Raw genomic sequence first — 21091 nt, 5'->3', positions numbered from 1 at the left:
TGGAGGGGAGATGAAGGGTGGGGGTGTTGGGAGGGTGCTGCAGGGTGGTAGTGGGGGGAAGGGCGGAAGTGGTTCCAGAGTGTCTCCCTGCGGTCCGTCGCGGCGCTGGGTGAGCAGGTGGGAGGAGGCGTGGTGACTGCGCCCCCTTCTCCAGTCGCCCTTCGCTTTCCAGTAAAGATGGGAGACGGGGCGGTGTAGACCGGTGGAGGACTGGGACCGCCACCCCGCTCTGGGCGGCGGGCGGCGGCGGTTCCTTATTGAGCCAACCTGCGGGCGCCCCTCCCATTCGCCCCCGTCGCCTCTCGGCGATCCCGCCTCGGGGGCCGGCTCCGGGTCCCAGTAGGTGCCGCAAGGAGCCGGCGAGCAGAGCGGGGACCACAGCCACCCGGCGTCTTTGCGGCCACCTCAGCTGCCCAGGGCTCCTCTGGCTCAGGAGAGCAAGCTCTCCCTCCTTCCCTGCCTCCCAGTTGCCCCTGCCCCGTCCTCCCATCCTCCCCCTACCCCTTCTCCCCTCTTGCTTCCCGACCTCGCCCGCCCTCCTCCAGCCGCGCTCCTCTAGCGCTCTCGCCAGGCAGCGCGCTCCCGGCCGGCGCTCGGCTCCCGGCACCCGCGGCTCCTCCCCGCGCCCGCGGGGCCTCCTGCTCGCCCCCGCGTCCCTCCCCAGCCAGCTGCGAGCCGACCGCCGCCAGGTCATGTCAGCATGGAGATCCGGCAGCACGAGTGGCTCTCGGCCTCCCCCCACGAGGGTTTCGAGCAGATGAGGCTGAAAAGCCGCCCCAGGGAGCCCTCGCCGAGCCTGACCCGAGTGGGCGCGAACTTCTACAGCAGCGTCAAGCAGCAGGATTACAGCGCCAGCGTCTGGCTCCGGAGGAAAGACAAGCTGGAGCACGTAAGGGCAGCTCGCTCCCCGGGCTCTCAGCCCCGCACATGCCGCGCGCACACCCACCTCCCCGGACTCGCGGGGGGCGGATGCGGAGACCTGGGCAAGTGGCAGGGTTCCTGTCCTCTCTGCAAGCCCGTTGCTTTTCGCCTAAACTTTCTAGTAAAGGACCTGGAGGGGAGGGGTGTGCCTTTCTAGGATCTCCCCTAGATTTGAATTGCTTTAATTAATTAATTAATTAATTAATTTTTGGGGGGGGTGTCCATCCGAGGTGAACATGCAATGGAACAGCCCCAAGTTTGGCTTGGAGGAAACTCAGCATTGCACATTGGTGGGCTGGAGAGAGTGCTTGCGTGGGTCTTTGGGGCTCTTTCACTTTGTCCAGAAACAAGGAGCTTAAGGATTCTATACAGCTGTCGCGAGGGCCAGCGCACAAGCAGAGTTTTCTGCAGAGTGTCCGCTGGGACAAGCAGTTGGCAGTTCTCTCTACTTGAGCTCAACTAGAGCGGGCTTTGCGATTTGCCAGGTGAAATACCTACAAATGAGCAAGTCGTTCATCTGCCTCTGCCGGGGAGCCAGGCACTTGGTGGGTAGGGAGTGCGGGGCAGGGGGCGCTGGCAAGCGAGGGTCTCCACCCCACCCCAAGAGCAGGCTGCATGCAGCGATGTAGTGAACCTGGGACCAAGCCCCTGAGGCTTGCCATTCTGCCAGGAAAAGTCTCTGAAAAGGCGTGTAGTGGTCTGATCTCTGGCATTCCCTTAAGCCAAGTGTTGAAATAAAACTGTGAGAAGGATCTCCCAGTGTGGCACAGCCAGTGTGGGAGAAGATGCTATTTCTACCCGACTAGGAGCTGCACAATCCAAATTAAGCTTGTTAATGGAATGTGGAGGCTTTCTTGTTTTGGGAGTTGGGGGGGTGTCACATCCCCAGTCATAATAAAAAGATAAGAAAGGGAATCTTTGGAATCACACTCCTCCAACCACTGCACCAGATTCTCAGGGAGGAAGCTTCCGAATAGTGTTTCTTTTATCATTTGAACAGAGACCATTTTTACCTTTTACCTGGGGGGCCTAAGTCACTGAAAGTTGGAGTTTAAAGCTTTGAGTCGGGGACCAGACTCTGTCTGGTGTACAGCGAGTTTTTAATATCTAAAGGATGTCTCAGATCCTTCCTTAGTAAGGGTGGAAGTAACTGAAGGAGATTGCTGGGATACTGAATTGACTGAAAGGCAAAGATACACAATAATAAAAAATGTCATCTCCAAAATTAGCTGTAAAAATGTAAAATATATAGTGTTATATATAGTGTTAATTAGTTTAAAGGAGGGGGGGAGAGTGTGTTCGGTAGAACCAGGGCATCTTCAAGATACCCATATCACTTGGCTACTGATGTCATCTGAGTTTTTGATTTTTGTACTGGGGAGAATTGTCTAGAATGAGAATGATGTGGAGTATCTTTTCACTTCAGTCTCACTCTGAATGCAGCTTGTGTTTTTAGCCGACCTAATTCTTTTATTTTCTTACTGCAAATCAATAGTGCAACCTTCTATAGCTATGTCTTCTTGAGTCACAGATATTGCAAGCCTCTTATTTAAATGGTTTCTCACTGTTATGTTTTTACTGGAAATACCAAGTCATACCATGGTGAACCAAGTAGCCTCAATCCTTCTGGAACAGTGTAGGGTGCTCAGCCTCTCCTGAGGAGTTAGAAAGAGAAACAAAGGTCTGGTTGTTTGAAAGTATGTGAGAATTCATTTTCATCTGCACTCAGATGCTTTATAAGAGATCACTGTAGTCATTAAAATAAAAGTCAATCACCTCATTTGTTGTTTAGACCAGCATAACATTTTTGTTTGCTTTCTGAAAAACATTTCATGACACATACCTATTAAGTTCTAATGTTTTCCTTTACATTTGTCTTCAATTCCAAGGGGACTTTGCTTCTAGTTTTCTCAGTGATAATATCTTGCTCATTTGAAATGCCTATAGACATTTAAAATGAGATATTATTTATGAATGTGCTCTGAAAGTAAATTTATCATAAATGTACATTTTATCTGCATCCAAGCCTTGAATATTTATGACATACATCTTATGTTGCATGCACCACGATGTTTCATGATGTTTTATATTGATTTCTAATTAGATAACTGAAATTTAAATATAACAAATGCAATTTAGTGTGTCATTGCCACATAAAGTATGAAAATGTAATGATGGTTTTGTTATAGACATTTTGAACATTTGCAGCACCAATCTCATATAAATTTTTGCAGAGATAATGAATGTGTCATAGGAAACTAGAAGTTGATATATGGCAACAAATAAACAACTCCTTTGATCTGTTGATCAAGTGGATAACTACCATTTCCTTAGATTAGAAATGAGCTAATACTTCTGGTGGCTCTCATATCCATGTAAACCATCAGCTTATTCTTTTTACTGGTACTTTAAGTATCAGTAGCGTATTAAGTAAGGACATAAATAAATTATGGCTTCAAATGACACACACATTTAGTCATTGCAGGAAGGGAATTCCCTGAAATGAAATGTGGCTGTGTGTGGACTCTGTCCAGATTCAGAGGCATGTCTTCATTTGAAAGTACAAGATGTAAAGTGACAGCCAAAGAATATATTTTTGTCACCAACTATACTAAAAGTGAGAATAACTTATCACCTTTCCTAAAGGACTAGAGGACTAACCCCCATGTTAGACAAGGGAGAAAGAACATGAACTGGTTAAGTGTTGGGATATTTGCATCCTGTCTTTAAATTTAAATTCTGTCATTGATTGGTCTGTACTTAAAATGAAGATTCATTAGAGGAAAAAATAAATAAGTAAAAGTGAGCCAGAGAGATAGTTCCTATTTAGGTTGTCTGCTTAATTATATCTGTAGCCCAGTTTGAACCCCAGCATCACACAGAGAGTACTACTATGGTACTAGAGGAAGCTCTAGTGCTATGATGCTTTTCCCTTTTCCTGTTTTTTTTTTTTTTTCCCCCTCCAGGGTTATTGCTGGAGCTCAGTGCCAGCAGTATGAATCCACTGCTCTGGGAAGCAATTTTTTCCATTTTATTGGATAGGACAGAGAGAAATTGAGAAGGGAGAGGGAGGTAAAGAAGGAGAGAAGGAGACACCTGCAGATCTGCTTTGCCACTTGTGAAGCATCCCCCCTGCAGGTGGTGGTGAGCTGGGGGGCTCTAACCGGGATCCTTGTACAGGTCCTTGTGCTTAGTACTATATATGCTTAACTGGATGCACTACTGCCAGGCCTCTCATTTTCTTTTTCTCATTCCCTTTCTATCTGAATGGAATAGTGAGCCTGAATATAGACTGCATATATGGAAGACCCAGGATCTGGTGGGAGGGCTGTGAGGGGATTATTCCCTTCTTAAGTCATTATTGGAAGCTGCAATGAAGGTTTTTTGTTTGTTTGTTTTTTGTTTTTGCATGAATTCTGACTTTTGGTTTCACTTCAGAATTTCAGGGCAAAGTACAGTTTGTGATCATGCATAAAACATTGTCTTTCGGGAGTCGGGCAGTAGAATTGTGGGTTAAGCGCACGTGGTGCGAAGCGCAAGGACCTGCATAAAGATCCCCATTGAAGCCCCAGCTCCCCACCTGCAGAGGAGTTGCTTCACAGGCGGTGAAGCAGGTCTCCAGATGTCTATCTTTCTCTCCTCCTCTCTGTCTTCCCCTCCTCTTTGCATTTCTCTCTGTCCTATTCAACAATGACATCAATAACAACAATAATAACTACAACAATAAAAAACAACAAGGGCAACAAAAGGGAAAATAAATAAATATATAAAAAATGAATAAACAAATAAAAAAAAACATTGTCTTTCATATTGGCTTTCACTGCTTCTGAAAGCTTTCATTTTCACATTGGCTTCACTGCTTCTGAAAGCTTACTCCACCCTCACCTTACCCCTCCTGCAGATAGGGACCAAGGACTTGAACCTTTGTCCTTATGTGTGTGTTTTACCAGATGCTCCACCTGGGGGCCCAAAGATGTAGCTTTGATGAAGAGAGTGCACATATAAAAGAGACCCCAGAGAGACCCTTCTTGCCTCAAGTGAACAAAGACCACAAGAAATCACTGTCTGTGTTTTGACTCTTAAAAATTTTTTTTTAAATTTTTTATTTAAGAAAGGATTAATGAACAAAAACATAAGGTAGGAGGGGTACAACTCCACACAATTCCCACCACCCAATCTCCATAACCCACCCCCTCCCATGATAGCTTTCCCATTCTCTAGCCCTCTGGGAGCATGGACCCAGAGTCATTGAGGGTTGCAGAAGGTAGAAGGTCTAGCTTCTATAATTGCTTCCCCGCTAAACATGGGCGTTGATTGGTCGGTCCATACTCCCAGTCTGCCTCTCTCTTTCCCTAGTAAGGTGTGTCTCTGGGGAAACTGAGGTCCAGGACACATAAGACCGATTTCTTTAGACTGCCTTTGGTTTGGGAGATAGCTAAAATCTTATTCTTTGAAACAAGGATATTTGCCTTGTGTTTACTTTAGATATAATGTAAATATGAAGGATTATGGTCTAGCAAAGTAAGAGAAGCACAGGGTGTTTAAAAAATATATATTTTGGGGGAAGCAATTACAGAAGCCAGACCTTCTACCTTCTGCAACCCTCAACGACCCTGGGTCCATGCTCCCAGAGGGCTAGAGAATGGGAAAGCTATCATGGGAGGTGGTGGGTTATGGGGATTGGGTGGTGGCAATTGTGTAGAGTTGTACCCCTCCTACCTTATGTTTTTGTTCATTAATCCTTTCTTAAATAAAAAATAAAAAAAATATTTTTTTTTTCAGAAGAGAAAACACAAGTAGAACCTGAACTGGAACTGGCATATTGCACCAAAGTAAAAGACTCTGGGGTGGGTGGATGGGGAGAATGCAGATCCAAGAAGGATGACAGAGGCCCTAGTGGGGGCTGTATTGTTATATGGAAAACTGGGAAATGTTATGCATGTACAAACTATTGTATTTACTGTTGAATGTAGAACATTAATTACCCAATAAAGAAATTATATATATATATACATATATATATATGTTTATTTATTTTCATTGCCACCAGGCTTATCATTGGGGCTCAGTGCCTATATGATGAATTTGTTGCTCTCATTGGCCATTTTTTCTTTTTCTTTCTTTCTTTTTGTTTAACATTAAAAAAATATACAGAGAAAAATTGAGCAAAGAGGCATAGATAGGGATGGAAGAAGGAAGGAGAGAGAGAGAGATACAGAGAGAACTTCAGCACTGCTTCACCATTCCTGACTTTGAGTCCTTGAACTTATCACTGGAATATTTATTCATTTGTGTGCCACCTCCCAGCCCCCACAGTGTTTTTTTTTTTTCCTCCAGGGTTATCGTTTTCCTCCAGGGTTATATCTGTACTGCAGTTCATCGGTGCCTGCACTACAAATCCACTGTTCTTGGAGATCATTTTTTCTTCCCATTTTGTTGGACTTGTTGTATTTATTGTTATATGGTGTATGTTATCATTGCTGTTGTTGTTGTTGGATAGGACAGAGAAAAATTGAGAGAGGAGGGGAAAACAGAGAGGGGGAGGGAAAGAAAAAACCTGCAGACCTATTTCACTGCTTGTGAAGTGACCCCTCTGCAGGTGCTGAGCGACTCCAACCAGGATCATTAAACTGGTCCTTGCGCTTCAGGTCATGTGTGTTTTAACCCGCTATGCTACTGCCCAGCCCCCACAATGTAATTTTTTAAACCCTAACCCAACCTGTTTTCTTCTTCAGTCTTTTTCAGAGGTAGGCCATTAAAAAAATTGTTAGTGATTTAATATTAATTTACAAAAATACATGTCAGTAGGGTTATAATTCTACACCATTCCCACCACCAGAATTCTGAATTCCCAATCTCTTCACTGCAAACCACAGCAGTTCTCCCAAGATTGCAGCCATAGGCTAACCATCATCTCTACAACCGCCTGTCTACATTTATATCTAATTGCCTTCTTTTTCTTACGGGTCCAATCCTCCGTTCCCATCCAAGTCACTCGAGACCCTATTACTACATCCAAATGGAGTAATACTACACCCTTCTTTCTTCCTCTCTCTCTCTCTCTCTCTGGGAACTGATGGAGTTGGGAATTCAGAGCCCTCTTACCCTCTTCCTCCTATGACTTCTCCCCCACTGGGAGTATGGATCAAAATTGTTTTGGGGGTACAGAAGATAGGAGTTCTGGCTCCTTTATTTGCTTCTCCACAGGACATGAGCTTTGGCAGGTTTATCCATACCCCCAGACTGTTTATATCTTTCCCTAGTGGGATAGAGCTCTGGAGAGGCAAGGTTATAGAACACACTGGTGAAGTCATCTCATCTGCTTGGTGAAGTCATGCTAGAATCATTGTAGTATATGCAACATGGAATCGGGAAGATGGCAGGTCATTAAAGTGTAACAAAATGGTTAATAAATAGGAACCAAAAAGTAGGAACAGAGCAGATGAGATTAGACCTCTTAAGGGGTGGAAGAAAGCTAGGAAGTTCATTTTAGGCATGTTTCTAGGGGCCCATGACTATGGTAGTTTTTGTTTGAGTTTGATAGTATGAAGTTGGATAAAAATGTTGTCTGAGAAAATGATGTCAGAGGGCTACAAAGCTGTATTAGAGCAGAGAGTAGCTCCCATTCTTGAAAAAAATTCTGTGGCTAAAATTAACTATTTACTATTATTAACTATTATTTACTATTATTAACTATCCACCCGACTCAAGGCCCATATATATATTTATGTTTAGCACCAGAACCTGTGTAACCTGAGTCCCTATTGGTCTGAGCTCACAGCTCATGATCACATTTAAAACTGCATTCATTTCAGAGCTGGGACATTTTGAAAGTAACCATTTAATATGATTTGATTTTCTCAGAGGACAGCATAACGTTAAGTTATCTTTTGCTGATAATGATGATAAATATTGAATTTCTATCTTTTATTTTCTTTTCCTAAGTGACAGAGTTACAGAAGCAATTCTTTTCTGCCCAGTTACCAAGTGTGAATGTAGAAGTTTCCTGGTGATGGGTACAGAATGGGAATGCGTTATTTTCTCTCCAACTTGCTCTTACCAAAGTGTGGTTAAGAGTTGGACTCTAGTTGTTCTGACTCTGCCTCTTATTATCTTGGTCATCTTTGGCAAATGATTCAGTCACTGGGTCATACATTCACATCTACCCTTGAAAGACTTTCAGATTTGATGCTTCAAGGAAGCAATCCATGTGTCTGCTGTGTGATCCACAGTCTGCTATGTTAGGAACTCGATTTCTACCCTCTCCTTGCTCATCCCCCACCCCCCCCAAAAAAGACTTTTTTTTCTCCTTATTTCTTATCTGTTCAGGTTAGCAGGTGCTTTAGTTTATTTGGGCTATGATATAGTAATACCACAGACTAGGTTACTTATATACAGCGAACATTTCTTTCTGAAATTTTTCAAACTGCAAAGTCCAAGATCACAGTGCTGGTGGATTAGCTGTCTAGTAAGGGTTATTTCTTATGCCATCAACAGTCATGTCTTGCTGTTTGTTCACCTGGTGTGAGGAGTGAGGAGCTCTCTGAGGTCTTTTTTATATCTGTACTGCAGTTCATCTGAGGGGACCGTCAGTGGTGCACTCAGTAGAATGCTCCATCACCTTGCTTGAGGACCCGCATTAGAGTTCCTGGTTCCCATTTGTGATGTGGAAGTTCAGGAACAGTGAAGTAGTGCTGCAATGTGTCTCTCCTCTGCCTCTCTCTCTCTGTTAGGAAAAAGAAAAGAAAAAAATTGTCTCCTGGGAATGCTGGAGTTTCCATATAGGCATACACTTACTGGCTAAGGAAAGTCTCTGGGCCAAACCTTGCTTCAAAAAGAGTGTAAAATGCATTATGGGACCCAGAAGAAGAAAAGACATTTCTAGAAGAGAACAAACAAATGACTAGCTCACTAGGATGCTTACAACACAGCAAAGCCATCACTGTTTTGATGTGTAGCCAATCACCTTTCACTGTCTGACTCCTTAGCTTACCAGAGAGTGATCAGACTTCTCATTGAAGTTCAACCTGCTGACATTTTAATCTTGGTCCCACAGTACGTGAGGACTTTTGCCAATAGGCCAACTCACTATCGTGTTCTGTTAGTTTCTTTCCTTCTCCTTCTCTCCTCTTTTGGCTGCCTGGATGTGCCCTGGATCTGTGAGCCCATGCTTTTGCCCAGGTCATTCTGGGGCTGATTCTTTTTCTTCTTACTCTTGTACCATCATCAATGCTTGTTTTCCTTCTCAGCTCTGTGCTTGTGAAATTAAGTCGGACAGCATTTGGTATATCTGCATGGTAGATCAGCGGGCTTATTTTAAATGGAAAATGAAAGCAGGAGAGACAATTTTTTAAAGGGTAGGAAAGAGAATTTTTAATATTCACCTTTGTTGTTGTGAACCTTGGTATCTTGCTTAGTTTAGTAAGCACTTAATTAAAAAAAAAAGACTTTTCCAAGGCTGACTGAATTAGTACCTGCTTAGATAGTTTTTGTTATTAGCGAATAGTAAATAAATGCCAAGTGTGTATTTGCATCTTGGAATCAGTTATTTACAAGATGAGCAAAGAATAAATATATTGGAGCAAATTTGGTCACCATGGCTTAGGCTCATATTATGTAATGCCATTTATGTCCCACAGAGCAGGTTCATGAAAGTATTAAACCCCACAGAGCAGATCAGTAAAGCACTGAAAGGCAAAGTTATGCCTAAGGGAAAGATTCTTTAAAATGATCTATTAAAAAAGCAAACTTATAACCAGAAAAATACCACTTTCTATACTTACATATTATTGTTTTGTTTTGAGACTTGTTTAACAAAAGAGAAGAGAGATGTGTGAGAGAGAGACAGGAGTGATGCTTAGTTCTTGCATATATGGTGGTACATACAAGGGACTAAACCTAGGACCTTCGGGGCCTTGGACAGACAAGTCTGTTGCCTTATTGCTCCACTCTTTCCCCAGCCCTCCTGTGATTCTTCAGATAAACAAGTCAGACAAAGCCTGGCCTAGGCTGATGCAGGATTCTTTGCATCACTAAACCATCTATCAAGAAATGAAAGTATAGATGTCTCCTGAGTATGTTCTAATGGATCTCAGTGTTGTGTCCATTAGTGTGTTGTCACTAGTATAGGCAGCATACATCTGTTCCACTAATGGGCTCCCCTCACTGTGGGTTGACATTTCAGTTTGTTTTGAAGAATTATTGACTTTGAACTCTGTTGGGTGTGGCTTATTGACTTCTTTTAGTATCATCATAGTCTGTGACATATCGTGTTTGATATATCATTATATTTTTGTAATTAAAAAATAAAAGACTTAATGGGTTTTGTCGTGAGGTTTAAACAAATGGGAGATTTATTACATTGTGGGTTATTTAGGTACAGTGAAATAGACAATGGGGCAAAGATTTTCTAGTCCTGATGGTGAAGAGCCACAACTCTTAAGCTAGTACTAGCACTCTGCTACAATGTTCAGGTCCTGGAGAGAAGACCAGGGCGGCGGAAACAGCATGTATGTAGCAGGAACAGAGACTAGTTGCCAGTGCCCAGCTACACATGTTTGGTCCTGGGGGGTGCAGCATGGTAGGTCCTGGGTAACAGAGCAGGCACTGAGAGTGTTCAGGAACAGATGGCTTAAATAACTTGTGCTTGTCAGGCTGACATCAGTCATATGCTAATTTCATCCTAAAGTCTATTATTCACATGTGAGCTGTGTTCCCAAATATATAATTTTTTTAAATAACTAGATACATTTATTAATGATATTTTATAGGTGTGGGACAATAAAGAGAAGATATTGAAACATTTACCAGTGATTAAGCAACATGTCAATGACACTGAATCAAACTGCAGGTTTGCCTAAGTTATGCCTAAGGGTTCTTAAAAGCTATTTTCCAGTCATAGATATCTTCATTTTTCACTCACATGTGTAGTCTATTCTGCAACTGTCCATATGTCAAGAGTCAGAGTGTCTTTACTACCATCTATTTTTGTTTTAACCAGGGCACTGCTCAGCTTTGGCTTGGGACAGTGCAAGGGATTGAACCTCAGACTTTGTAACCTCAGGCATGAGAGTCTCTTTGCATAACCATTACTCTATCTACCCCCACCCTGTATTTTCTTAGACATTCAGAGTGTAATACAATAGCTCCAATGTAGTATAACTTAAAATAGATATTTACACATAGCATTCATTTTTATTTATATATAAATATATATTTTATTTTTAATTTTTAAAATGCTTATTTATTTCTTCCCCTTTGTTGCCCTTGTTGTTTTTTATTGTTATAGTTATTATTGTTGTTGTTGGCTAGGACAGAGAGAAATGGGAGAGAGGAGGGGAAAACAGAAAGGGGAAGAAAAAGATAGATAGACACCTGCAGACCTACTTCACCGCTTGTGAAGTGATTCCCCTGCAGGTGGGGAGCTGGAGGTGCGAACTGGGAACCTTAAGCCAGTCCTTGTGCTTTGCGCCACCTGTGCTTAACCTGCTGTGCTACAGCCCAACTCCCAATAAATATTTTATTTATACTTATATGAAAATATATTTATTGATATTTATATATTATACTATAATATATTTACATTTTATTTATATTAAATATTTATATTACATTTATATTTATACATAGTAAATTTTATTCCATTAATTTAACCTATCAAAAACTTTTTGAATTCTGTTCTTTCACTTTCATATTGACATTTAAAAAAAAATTTCTTTATTGGAGGATTAATGGTTTACAGTCAACAGTAAAATACAATAATTTGTATATGTATAACATTTTCATACAACAGTACAAACCCCATTAGGTCCTCCTCTGCCATCATGTTTCAGGACTAAACCCTCCCCCCACCCCAGAGGCTTTTACTTCTGTGCAATACACCAACTCCAGTACAAGTTCTGCTTAGAGTTTTCCCTTCTGATCTTGTTTTTCAACTCTGTCTCTGAGTGAGATCATCCCATATTCATTCTTTTGTTTCTGACTGATGTCACTTAACATGATGTCTTTGAGATGGGGAAAAGAAGGTAAATTCACCATGAACCTGGGACTTTGGAGCCATAGAAATGAGTATTTTTGCATAAACATTGTGCCATCTACCCATGTTCACATTTCTCAGTTTTCCACCTAATAATTCAATGCTCCTCTAGATACTCCTGCCATCATGTTCCAGGACCTGAGCCCTCCCTGCCCTGCCCCAGAGTCCTTTACTTTGGTGTAAAACACCCAACCCAGTCCAAGTTCTGCTTTTTGTTTATTGTTCAACTTTTTTTTTTTGTAATTGGATTCATTTCGTTGAAGGTACCTTTAAAATTTAAATGGAAAAGAGTTCTGCCAATATTTCCTTTAAGTATTTGATAGTTTCTAGTCTAAAATCCAGGGGTTGTTGAAATCCCCTACAATTACTGTGTTGCTGTTAATTTTTTTCCTGTAGATCTTTCAGTAGATGTTTGATTTATTTAGATGGCCTCTCATTGGGTGCATAGATGTTAATAATCATTAAGACCTCTTAATGAATTGATCCTCTGAGCATTAAGTAATGTCTATCTCTATCTTTTTAAATTTTATTTGTTTAAGATCTAGCATGTCAGATTGAGAATAGCTGTTCTTGCCCTTTTTTGTGGTCCATTGGCTGTTGTGTTCCATCCTTTTACTTTGAGTCTGTGTTTGTCTTACTGAGTTAGGTGGGATTCCTGCAGACAACATATGGATGGGTTGTGTTTTCTGATCCATCTTCCTACTCTGTGCCTTCTAGTAGGTGAATTCAGGCCATTGACATTTATTATTATAGAATAAAGATACTTTAATGCCATTATTCTAAAATTTTAGTGGTCTGGTATATGGCATCTTTCTGATGATGTGATTGTTTATGAGACTTTTCAGAACTTCTTTTAGGGCAGGCTTGGTGATTCCTTCAACTGTTACTTGTCTGAGAAGGTTTTTACACCTCCATCTAGTTTGAATGACAGTCAGCAAGATACAGTAGTCTTGGTTAAAAGCCTTTCTCATTGAGGCCTCAGTATATATATTTCCATTCTCTTCTGGCCTTTAGTGTTTGTATAGAGAAATCTGCTGCTAATCTTATGGGGTTTCCTTTGTAAGTGATTCTTTTTCTCTTGCAGACTTCAGGATCCTTCCTTTATCCCAATTACTTTTCAATCTAAACATGATATTTCTTGGTGTCTTTATGTCTGGGTTAATTCTGTTTGGGAACTTCTGAGCTTCTTGATGCTTTGTCTTTTATCTCTTTTAAAATTTTTTTTCTTTTATTTAAGAAAAGATTAGTTAACAAAACCATAGGGTAGGAGGGGTACAACTCCACACAATTCCCACCACCCAGTCTCCATATCCCACCCCCTCCCCTGATAGCCTTCCCATTCTCTATCCCTCTGGGAGCGTGGACCCAGGGTCATTGTGGGTTGTAGAAGGTGGAAGGTCTGGATTCTGTAACTGCTTCCCCGCTGAACACGGGTGTTGACTGGTTGGTCCATACTCTCAGTCTGCCTCTCTCCCTAGTAGGGTGGGTCGCCAGGGATGCAGAGCTCCAGGACACATTGGAGGGGTCTTCAGTCCAGGGAAGCCTGGCCGGCATCCTGATGATATCTGGACCTGGTGACTGAAAAGAGAGTTAACATACAAAGCCAAACAAATTGTTGAGCAATCATGGACCCAAAGCTTGGAATAATGGAGAGGAAGTATTAGGGGATACTCACTGCATACTCTAGTGTACTTCTGCTTTCAGGTATATATTTTGCAGTAGTTTATGGATACGTGTGAACATATGCTCTCTCTCACAGAACCTGGTCTATATCTAGGTTTTGGGAATTGTTAGAAAGTGAACCACCTGGGATGGAACTAGAGTATACTATGAAAGGAAAGTTATCACCCAAGTAATGAAGCTGAAGGGTTGTCATTGCACATGTGAAGTCTCTGGACACAGTCTGAAGTGAAGAAGCATGTTGAGGTGGCAATCGTTGTGTTGATTAGGTTGTGATTGGCAGGTGCAATAATATTTGATATGGATTGGGAGAGGCATACGGGAAAGTGGGCCCTATCCAAGGGTTCCAGGACTGGGGGAAGTAGAGGCTCTATAGTGGAGATGTGAGGTTCCTGCTGTCTTAGGGTTCCAAAAGACAATGGATAGTTAATGTTATCATCACATTATTTGGTAATTGGGTTAACTTTGAAAAGTCCTTTTGTCAGGGTTTGCTGTACAGTACCCAGTATCTTGTATATAGCTGTGCTATTGGTTGCTTCTGATCTACTTGGTCTAGGTTTTGAGAGAGTCCTCATATCAAATACACAGCCTATATATTAAAAAGATTCAGTCTGTGTTTTAAAAAACTTCGAGACATACAATTAATTTCCCCCCCATATTAATTAACTAGTGATTTATATGACTACACTTTACTAAGAGTGTACATAAACACCATTCCCACCACTGAAAGACTGTGACCCATCCCTCCCACCCACTCCCACCTCCCACCGGCCCAGGAAGCTGCATGTCTACCCCTCACCACAGGGTTTTTACTTTGGTGCCCTACTTACAATTTGGTCAGGTCCTGCTTTCAGTTTCCCTTTCAGATCTTCTTACTCAACTTCTGTTGATGAGTGGGATCATCCCATAGTCATCTTTATCTTTCTGACTTAGCTCACTTAACATAATTCCTTCTGGCTCTGTCCAAGATGGGTCAGAGAAGGTGGGTTCATTGTTCTTGACAGCTGCATAGTATTCCATTGTGTATATATACCACAGCTGTCTCAGCCACTCATCTGTTGTTGGGCACCTGGGTTGCTTCCAGGTTTTAGCTATTATGAATTGTGCTGCTATGAACATAGGAGTACACACCTCTTTTTGGTTGGGTGTTATGGAGTCCTTGGGGTATAACCCCAGGAGAGGAATTACTGGATCATATGGAAGGTCCATGTCTAGCCTTGTGAGAGTTTTCCAGACTGCTCTCCAGAGAGGCTGGACCAATTTACATTCCCACCAGCAATGTAAAAGGGTTCCTCTGTCCCCACATCCTCTCCAGCATTTGTTGCTGCTGTCCTTTTTGATGTATGCCATTCTTACAGGAGTGAGGTGGTATCTTAGTGTTGTCTTAATTTGCATTTCTCTGATAATCAGTGACCTAGAGCAGTTTTTCATATGTTTGTTAGCCTTTTGGATCTCCTCTGAGGTGAAAGTTTTGTTCATATCCTCTGCCCATTTTTGGATGGGGTCATTTGCTTTTTTGGTGCTAAGTTTGCTGAGCTCTTTATATATTTTGGTGATTAGTTTCTTGTCTGATGTATGACATGTGAAGATATTCTCCCATTCTGTGAGGGTTCTCTCTGTTTGTTTAATAGTTTCTTTGGATGTGCAGAAGCTTTTCAATTTGATGTAGTCCTATTGGTTTGTTTCTGCTTTAGTCTTCCATGCAATTGGGTATGATTCATCAAAGACGTCCTTGAGGTGTAGGTGGGAAACTGTTTTACCAATGTTTTCCTCTAAGTATTTGATTGTTTCTGGTCTGACATCTAGGTCTTTGATCCATTTGGAGTTGATTTTTGTTTATGGTGAGATAGAGTGGTTCAATTTCATTCTTCTGCATGTTACAACCCAGTTTTCCCAGCACCATTGATTGAAGAGAGCCTCCTTCTTCCATTTAATCCTTTGGGCCCCCTTATCAAAGATTAGATGTCCATAGGTGTGGGGATTTATTTCTGGGCTTTCAATTCTGTTCCACTGGTCTGTGTACCTATTTTTGTTCCAGTACCATGCTGTTTTGATGATGATGACGGCTTTATAATATAGTTTCAGGTCTGGGAGTGTGATGTCTCCATTTCTGTTTCTTTTCCTTAAGATGGTTTTGGCAATTCTAGGTGTTTTCATGTTCCAGATAAATGATTGTAGTATTTGTTCTATTCTCTTAAAGAAGCATGGTGGAACTTTGATGGGTATTGCATTAAATTTGTATATGCCTCTGGGGAGAATATTCATTTTGATGATATTTATTCTTCCAATTCATGAGCATGGGATATTTTTCCATTTGTTGGTATCAGTTTCTATTTCCTTGAGTAGCGACTCATAGTTTTCAGTATACAAGTCTTTCACATTTTTGGTCAACTTTATTCCTAGGTATTTGATTGATTTTGCTGAAACAGTAAATGGGAGTGATTCCTGGATATCTTCTTCTTCAAATTTAGTGTTTGCATAAAGAAATGCCACTGATTTTTGTACATTGATTTTGTAGCCTGATACCTTGCTATATTGCCTAATAACTTCCAGTAGTTTTCTGCTGGATTCTTTAAGTTTTTCTATGTATACTATCATATCATTTGCAAATAGTGAGAACTTGACTTCTTCCCTTCCAATCTGTATTCCTTTGATTCTTTTCTCATGCCAGATTGCTATGGCAAGAACTTCCAATACTTTGTTAAAGAGTAACGGTGACAATGGACAGCCCTGACTAGTTCCCGATCTGAGGGGGAATGCTTTCAGCTTCTGTTCATTGAGCATTATGTTGGCTGTAGGTTTGCTATATACAGACTCCACTATCTTGAGGAATTTCCCATCTATTCCCATTTTTTGTAGAGTTTTGACCATGAATGGGTGTTGGATTTCGTCAAAGGTTTTCTCTGCATCTATTGAGATAATCATGTGGTTTTTGGCTTTGCTTTTATTGATGTGGTGAATTACATAGTTTGACTTACGGATGTTGAACCAGCCTTGCATTCCTGGGATGAATCCCACTTGGTCGTGATGAACAATCTTTTTGATATGTTGCTGTATCCGGTTGGCCAAGATCTTGTTTAATATTTTGGCATCTATGTGCATCAGAGATATTGGTCTGTAGTTTTCCTTTTTTGTTGTGTCCCTATCAGCTTTTGGTATCAGGGTGATGTTGGCTTCATAAAAGGTGGAAGGGAGTATTCCTGTTTCTTCAATCTTATGGAAAAGCTTAAGAAGTATGGGTACCAACTCGTTCCTGGAAGTTTTGTAGAATTCATTTGTGAAGCCATCTGGTTCAGGACTTTTGTTGTTGGGGAGATTCTTAATAACGGTTTCAATTTCTTTGTCTGTGATTGGTGCATTTAGGTTTTGTAGTTCATCTTGGTTCAGTTTTAGAAGGGCATATGATTCTAGGAATTGTTCCATTTCTTCCAGATTCTCTAGCTTGGTGGTGTATAGTTCTTTATAGAAGTTTCACAGGATTCTCTGGATTTCTGTGGTGTCAGTTGTGATATCTCCTCCATTGTTTAGAATTCTATTAATTCGAGTCTTCTCTGTTTTTTGTTTGGCTAGGGGATTGTCAATTTTGTTTAATCTTTCAAAGAACCAACATTTGGCTTCATTGATCTTTTGTATGGTCCTTTTATTTTTGATGTTGTTTATTTCTGCTCTACTTTTAGTGATTTCTGTCCTTCTTGTTGCTTTAGGGTTCCTTTGTTCCTCTTCCTCTAAGTACTTGAGGTGTGCAGTAAGGTTGTTCATTTGAGCTTTTTCTTGGTGTTTAATATGTGATTGTATGGCTATAAATTTCCCTCTCAGTACTGCTTTAGCTGTGTCCCAAATATTTTGATAGGTTGTGTCTTCATTTTCATTTGTTTCCAGAAACATTTGAATTTTCTGCTTGAGTGACTCTCTGATTCTGTGACTTTTAATAATTTTCTGTCTGTTGTTAAATGTTAGTTTTACTCCACTGTGGTCTGAGAAGATACTTGGGATGATTTCAATGCTCTTGAATTTATTAATGCTGTCTTTGTGGCCTAACATGTGGTCTATCCTTGAGTATGTGTTATGTGGATTTGAAAAGAAGGTGTATTCCAGTTTTTGGGGGTGAAGGACTCTGAAAATGTCCAAGAGGTCAAGTCTGTCAATCTCTTCATTCAATTCTCTCATATCTTTGTTGGTTCTCTGCTTTGTTGATCTGTCTAAGTGTGAGAGTGGGGTATTAAAGTCTCCCACTATTATTGTATTACTATTGATGTATTTTTGAAATTCTTTCAGTAAGTGTTGATGTATTTAGATGGCCCCCCATTTGGTGCATAGATGTTAATAATTGTTAAGTCTTCTTGGCTGATTGATCCTCTAATAATTATGTAATGTCCTTGCCTATCTTTTATTACTATTTAATTTAAAATCTATTGTGTGTGAGATGAGAATGGCTGTACCTGCCCTTTTTTTGTGGTCCATTAGCCTTTATGATAGTTTTCCATCCTTTCACTTTAAGTCTGTGTTTATCTTCTTGTAACAGATGGGATTCTTGCAAGCAGCATATGGTTGGATTATGTCTTCTGATCCATCCCCCCACTCTGTGTCTTTTAATGGGTGAGTTTAAGCCATTGACATTTATTGATATTATGGATTTAATGTATTGTAGTGCCATTGTTTAAAAAAAAATTTTTGTTGTTTGCTCTGATATATTGCCAGTATTATAGTGAAGTTCTTTTTTATAAGAGGTGTTTTAGAACCTCTTTCAGGGACAGTTTGGTGATGGTTGCCTCCTTTAACTGTTGTTTGTCTAAGAAGGTTTTGATCCCTCCATCTAGTTTGAATGAAAGTCTAGCAGGATATATTATCCTTGGTTGAAACCCTTTTTCATTCAGGGATCAATAGATATCTTGACATTCTCTTCTGGCTTTTAGAGTTTGAGGGGAGATGTCTGCAGATAATCTTATGGGTTTTCCCCTGTATGTGACTTTTTGTTTCTCTCTTGCAGCCTTTAGGATCCTTTCTTTATCCTTACTCCTTCTCGTTGTGACTATGATGAGTCTTGTCATCTTCAGGTCTGTGTTGATTCTGTTTGGAACTCTCTGGGCCTCTTGAATGTTGGTGTCCTTTCTGTTATTCAGGTCTGGGAAGTTTTCTTCTATTATTTCCTCTAGAATGTTTGCTTCCCCTTCCTCTCTTTCTTCCTCTGGCAGGCCAATTATACGAATGTTACTTCTTTTGAGATCATCCCATATGTCTCTGTTGTTGTTTTCAGTGTCTCTCAATCTCTTTTTAAGCTCTTTTACCTCTTTCTTAGTTTTCTCTAACTCATCCTCTGTCTGACTAATTCTGTTTTCTGCTTCTGTTAGTCTGCTTTCCCTTGCCTCAGCTTCTTTCTTCATTACAGCTATTTCAGCTTTCAGTTCTCTAATTGCCTCAAGATACTCAGTATTTTCCTTGAGGGTCACAACTGTTGTTTCCCTAAAACTGCCATTGCTTTCCTCCAATGTTGTTTTCATTTCTGTGATTAATAAGTTTATTATTGCTTGCATACTTTTCTTATCTATGGTTACTTCTGGCTGATTTGTAGTTTCTTCTGGGCTCTTGTCTTCATTCATTCGAGTAGCAGTTTTATTTGTTTTTGATCTCCCCTTTTTTTTTTATTTATGTGTTTCTTTTTTTATGCTCTGTTGTTCCTCAGTTGTTGTGTCTTGAGTACAAGCAACACTGTACTAAATACCTTTATGACAGTTGCACTCACCAACCTCAGGAATTACAGTAGCAACTGAAGGAAGTATTGAAGCAGTTTAATCATTACCAGTTAGCCAAACAATGTCTCCAGTTTGTGAAAAAATAGTAACCAAATCCTAGTGAAGAAGAAAGAGAAAAGAAAGAAGGGATAGCAAGAATAGATAGTTATGCAAATCTACTATCCAGTGTATATTCTAGGGGTAACAAGAGTGGAAAGGGAAGTAGAGGAGAGATACACACATAGAGAGTCCACTCGGATTCAGATTTCTTCTCCCAAATAATTCACAAATTCAGAAAGGCAAAGAAGTGTATAACAAGATAAAAAAAAAGAAAACAAAAAAAAAGAGAAACAAGAGAGAGAAAAGAGAGAAGATAAGAAATAGAGCTGTAATTAAAAGAGCAGTGAAAGTTAAGTTTTTTTAAATTTATTTTTAGTTTAATTTTAATTTTATTTTTTTAATTAGCTAGGAGGCAGAAGAAGGGGAGAGTCTGTAGAGGAGGTAGGAGTAACGAGACAAGTTCCTCCCACAATAGGTAAGATGTCCACTATCCTAGCAATGAAAGATACCCTAAGAGTTAATTCTGATCAATCGAAAGGGGGGGGATATATGCCTTTTTATAATATTAAAAATAAAATAGAGCAGGGTAAAAAAAGAAACCCTGTACCAGATTACCTCAAACCTCATGATCAGAGGCAACTGATTGTTAAGGAAGAAAGAAAATAATTTAAAAAAATAAAATAAAAACCCTTAGGACTAGACAAGGATAGCTGAAATAGACAGTTATGCAAATCTACTATCCACTGTATATTCTAGGGGTAGCTAAAGGAGGAAGGGATGTTGAGCAGAGATACTCGCAGTGAGAGTCCACTCTGAATCATAATTCTTCCCCCAAATAATTCCCAAACGTGTATCAGTGATTCAGTGAAAGCACACTGTTTGGTGGTCTGGGGGATGGGGTCTGTGGCTTTAGAAGCTGTAGGATTAAGGAAGAAAGGATGACAAGAATGAGGAAAAAAAGAGAGAGAGAGAGAAAAGAAAAATATAAGAAAAAGAACAGTAATAAAATAGCGGTGAAAGGAAAGCATTTTGTATTTATTTATTTTAATTATTTAATTAGCTAGGCGGGGTGGGTTGGGGGGGTTGGCTACTTAGAAAGAAAAAAGGCCAAAGGTTTCAGAAGAGAATAGGCTTAGAATGAATGATACTCCCTGGTGGGACAGGAATCTTGGTAAAGAAAGAAGCTCAGCAGGAGAGCCTGCTAGGAGCTGGTCCCCAGGGACTGGTTATGGGGGGGGAGGGGAAGGAGGTGTTCTTTGGGATTAATAATTTAAAAGAAAAAATTTTTTTTCCCTTTTTTTCTGCTCTATTTTTTAACCCAAATTAAGTTATAGTAACCTTCTTGGTGTCACTGCTAGGACCTCTTATTGACTGGCCTTCTAAAGGCAGAATATCCTAACGTTTCCAGAAGATGTGGTCCGAGCTCAAGCCACTAGCAGCTTCTCAGTCCGCCATCTTCCGGGAAACCCCCCTGTATTTTATCTTGTCTAGAGTAGGGAAGTTCTCAGCTATTATGTCCTGTAGAATGCTCTTTTCCCATTTCTTTCTTTCTTCCTCTGGTAAGCCAATAATGTGTGTATTACTTCTTTTGAAGTCATCCCATGTTGGTATGTATGAGACCCTTTCTGTTTCATTTGGTTTAAATCCCCCCTGCTTAACACTATTT

General features: G+C 40.5%; 1 protein-coding gene across 3 annotated transcripts in view; it reads left to right on the top strand.

Moving 5' to 3' along the window:
• The first annotated feature begins 218 nt into the window (after positions 1-218).
• Positions 219-21091, top strand: part of PLD5 (phospholipase D family member 5) — a 484123-nt gene continuing 463250 nt past the window's right edge. For 2 of the 3 annotated variants that reach the window (XM_007535606.2, XM_060192042.1), the window contains exon 1: positions 219-889. In XM_007535606.2, the coding sequence (XP_007535668.1) occupies positions 701-889 (189 nt within the window). In that variant the 5' untranslated portion in view covers positions 219-700. The remainder of the gene's footprint in view (positions 890-21091) is intronic. The other variant, XM_007535607.2, reaches the window with a different exon arrangement.

Source organism: Erinaceus europaeus, chromosome 6 (assembly GCF_950295315.1).
Source record: "Erinaceus europaeus chromosome 6, mEriEur2.1, whole genome shotgun sequence".
In the NCBI taxonomy this organism is placed as follows: Eukaryota; Metazoa; Chordata; class Mammalia; order Eulipotyphla; family Erinaceidae; genus Erinaceus; species Erinaceus europaeus.
The sequence above is the reverse complement of the archived record's forward strand: the minus strand, read 5'-3'. Positions and strand labels throughout refer to the sequence as shown.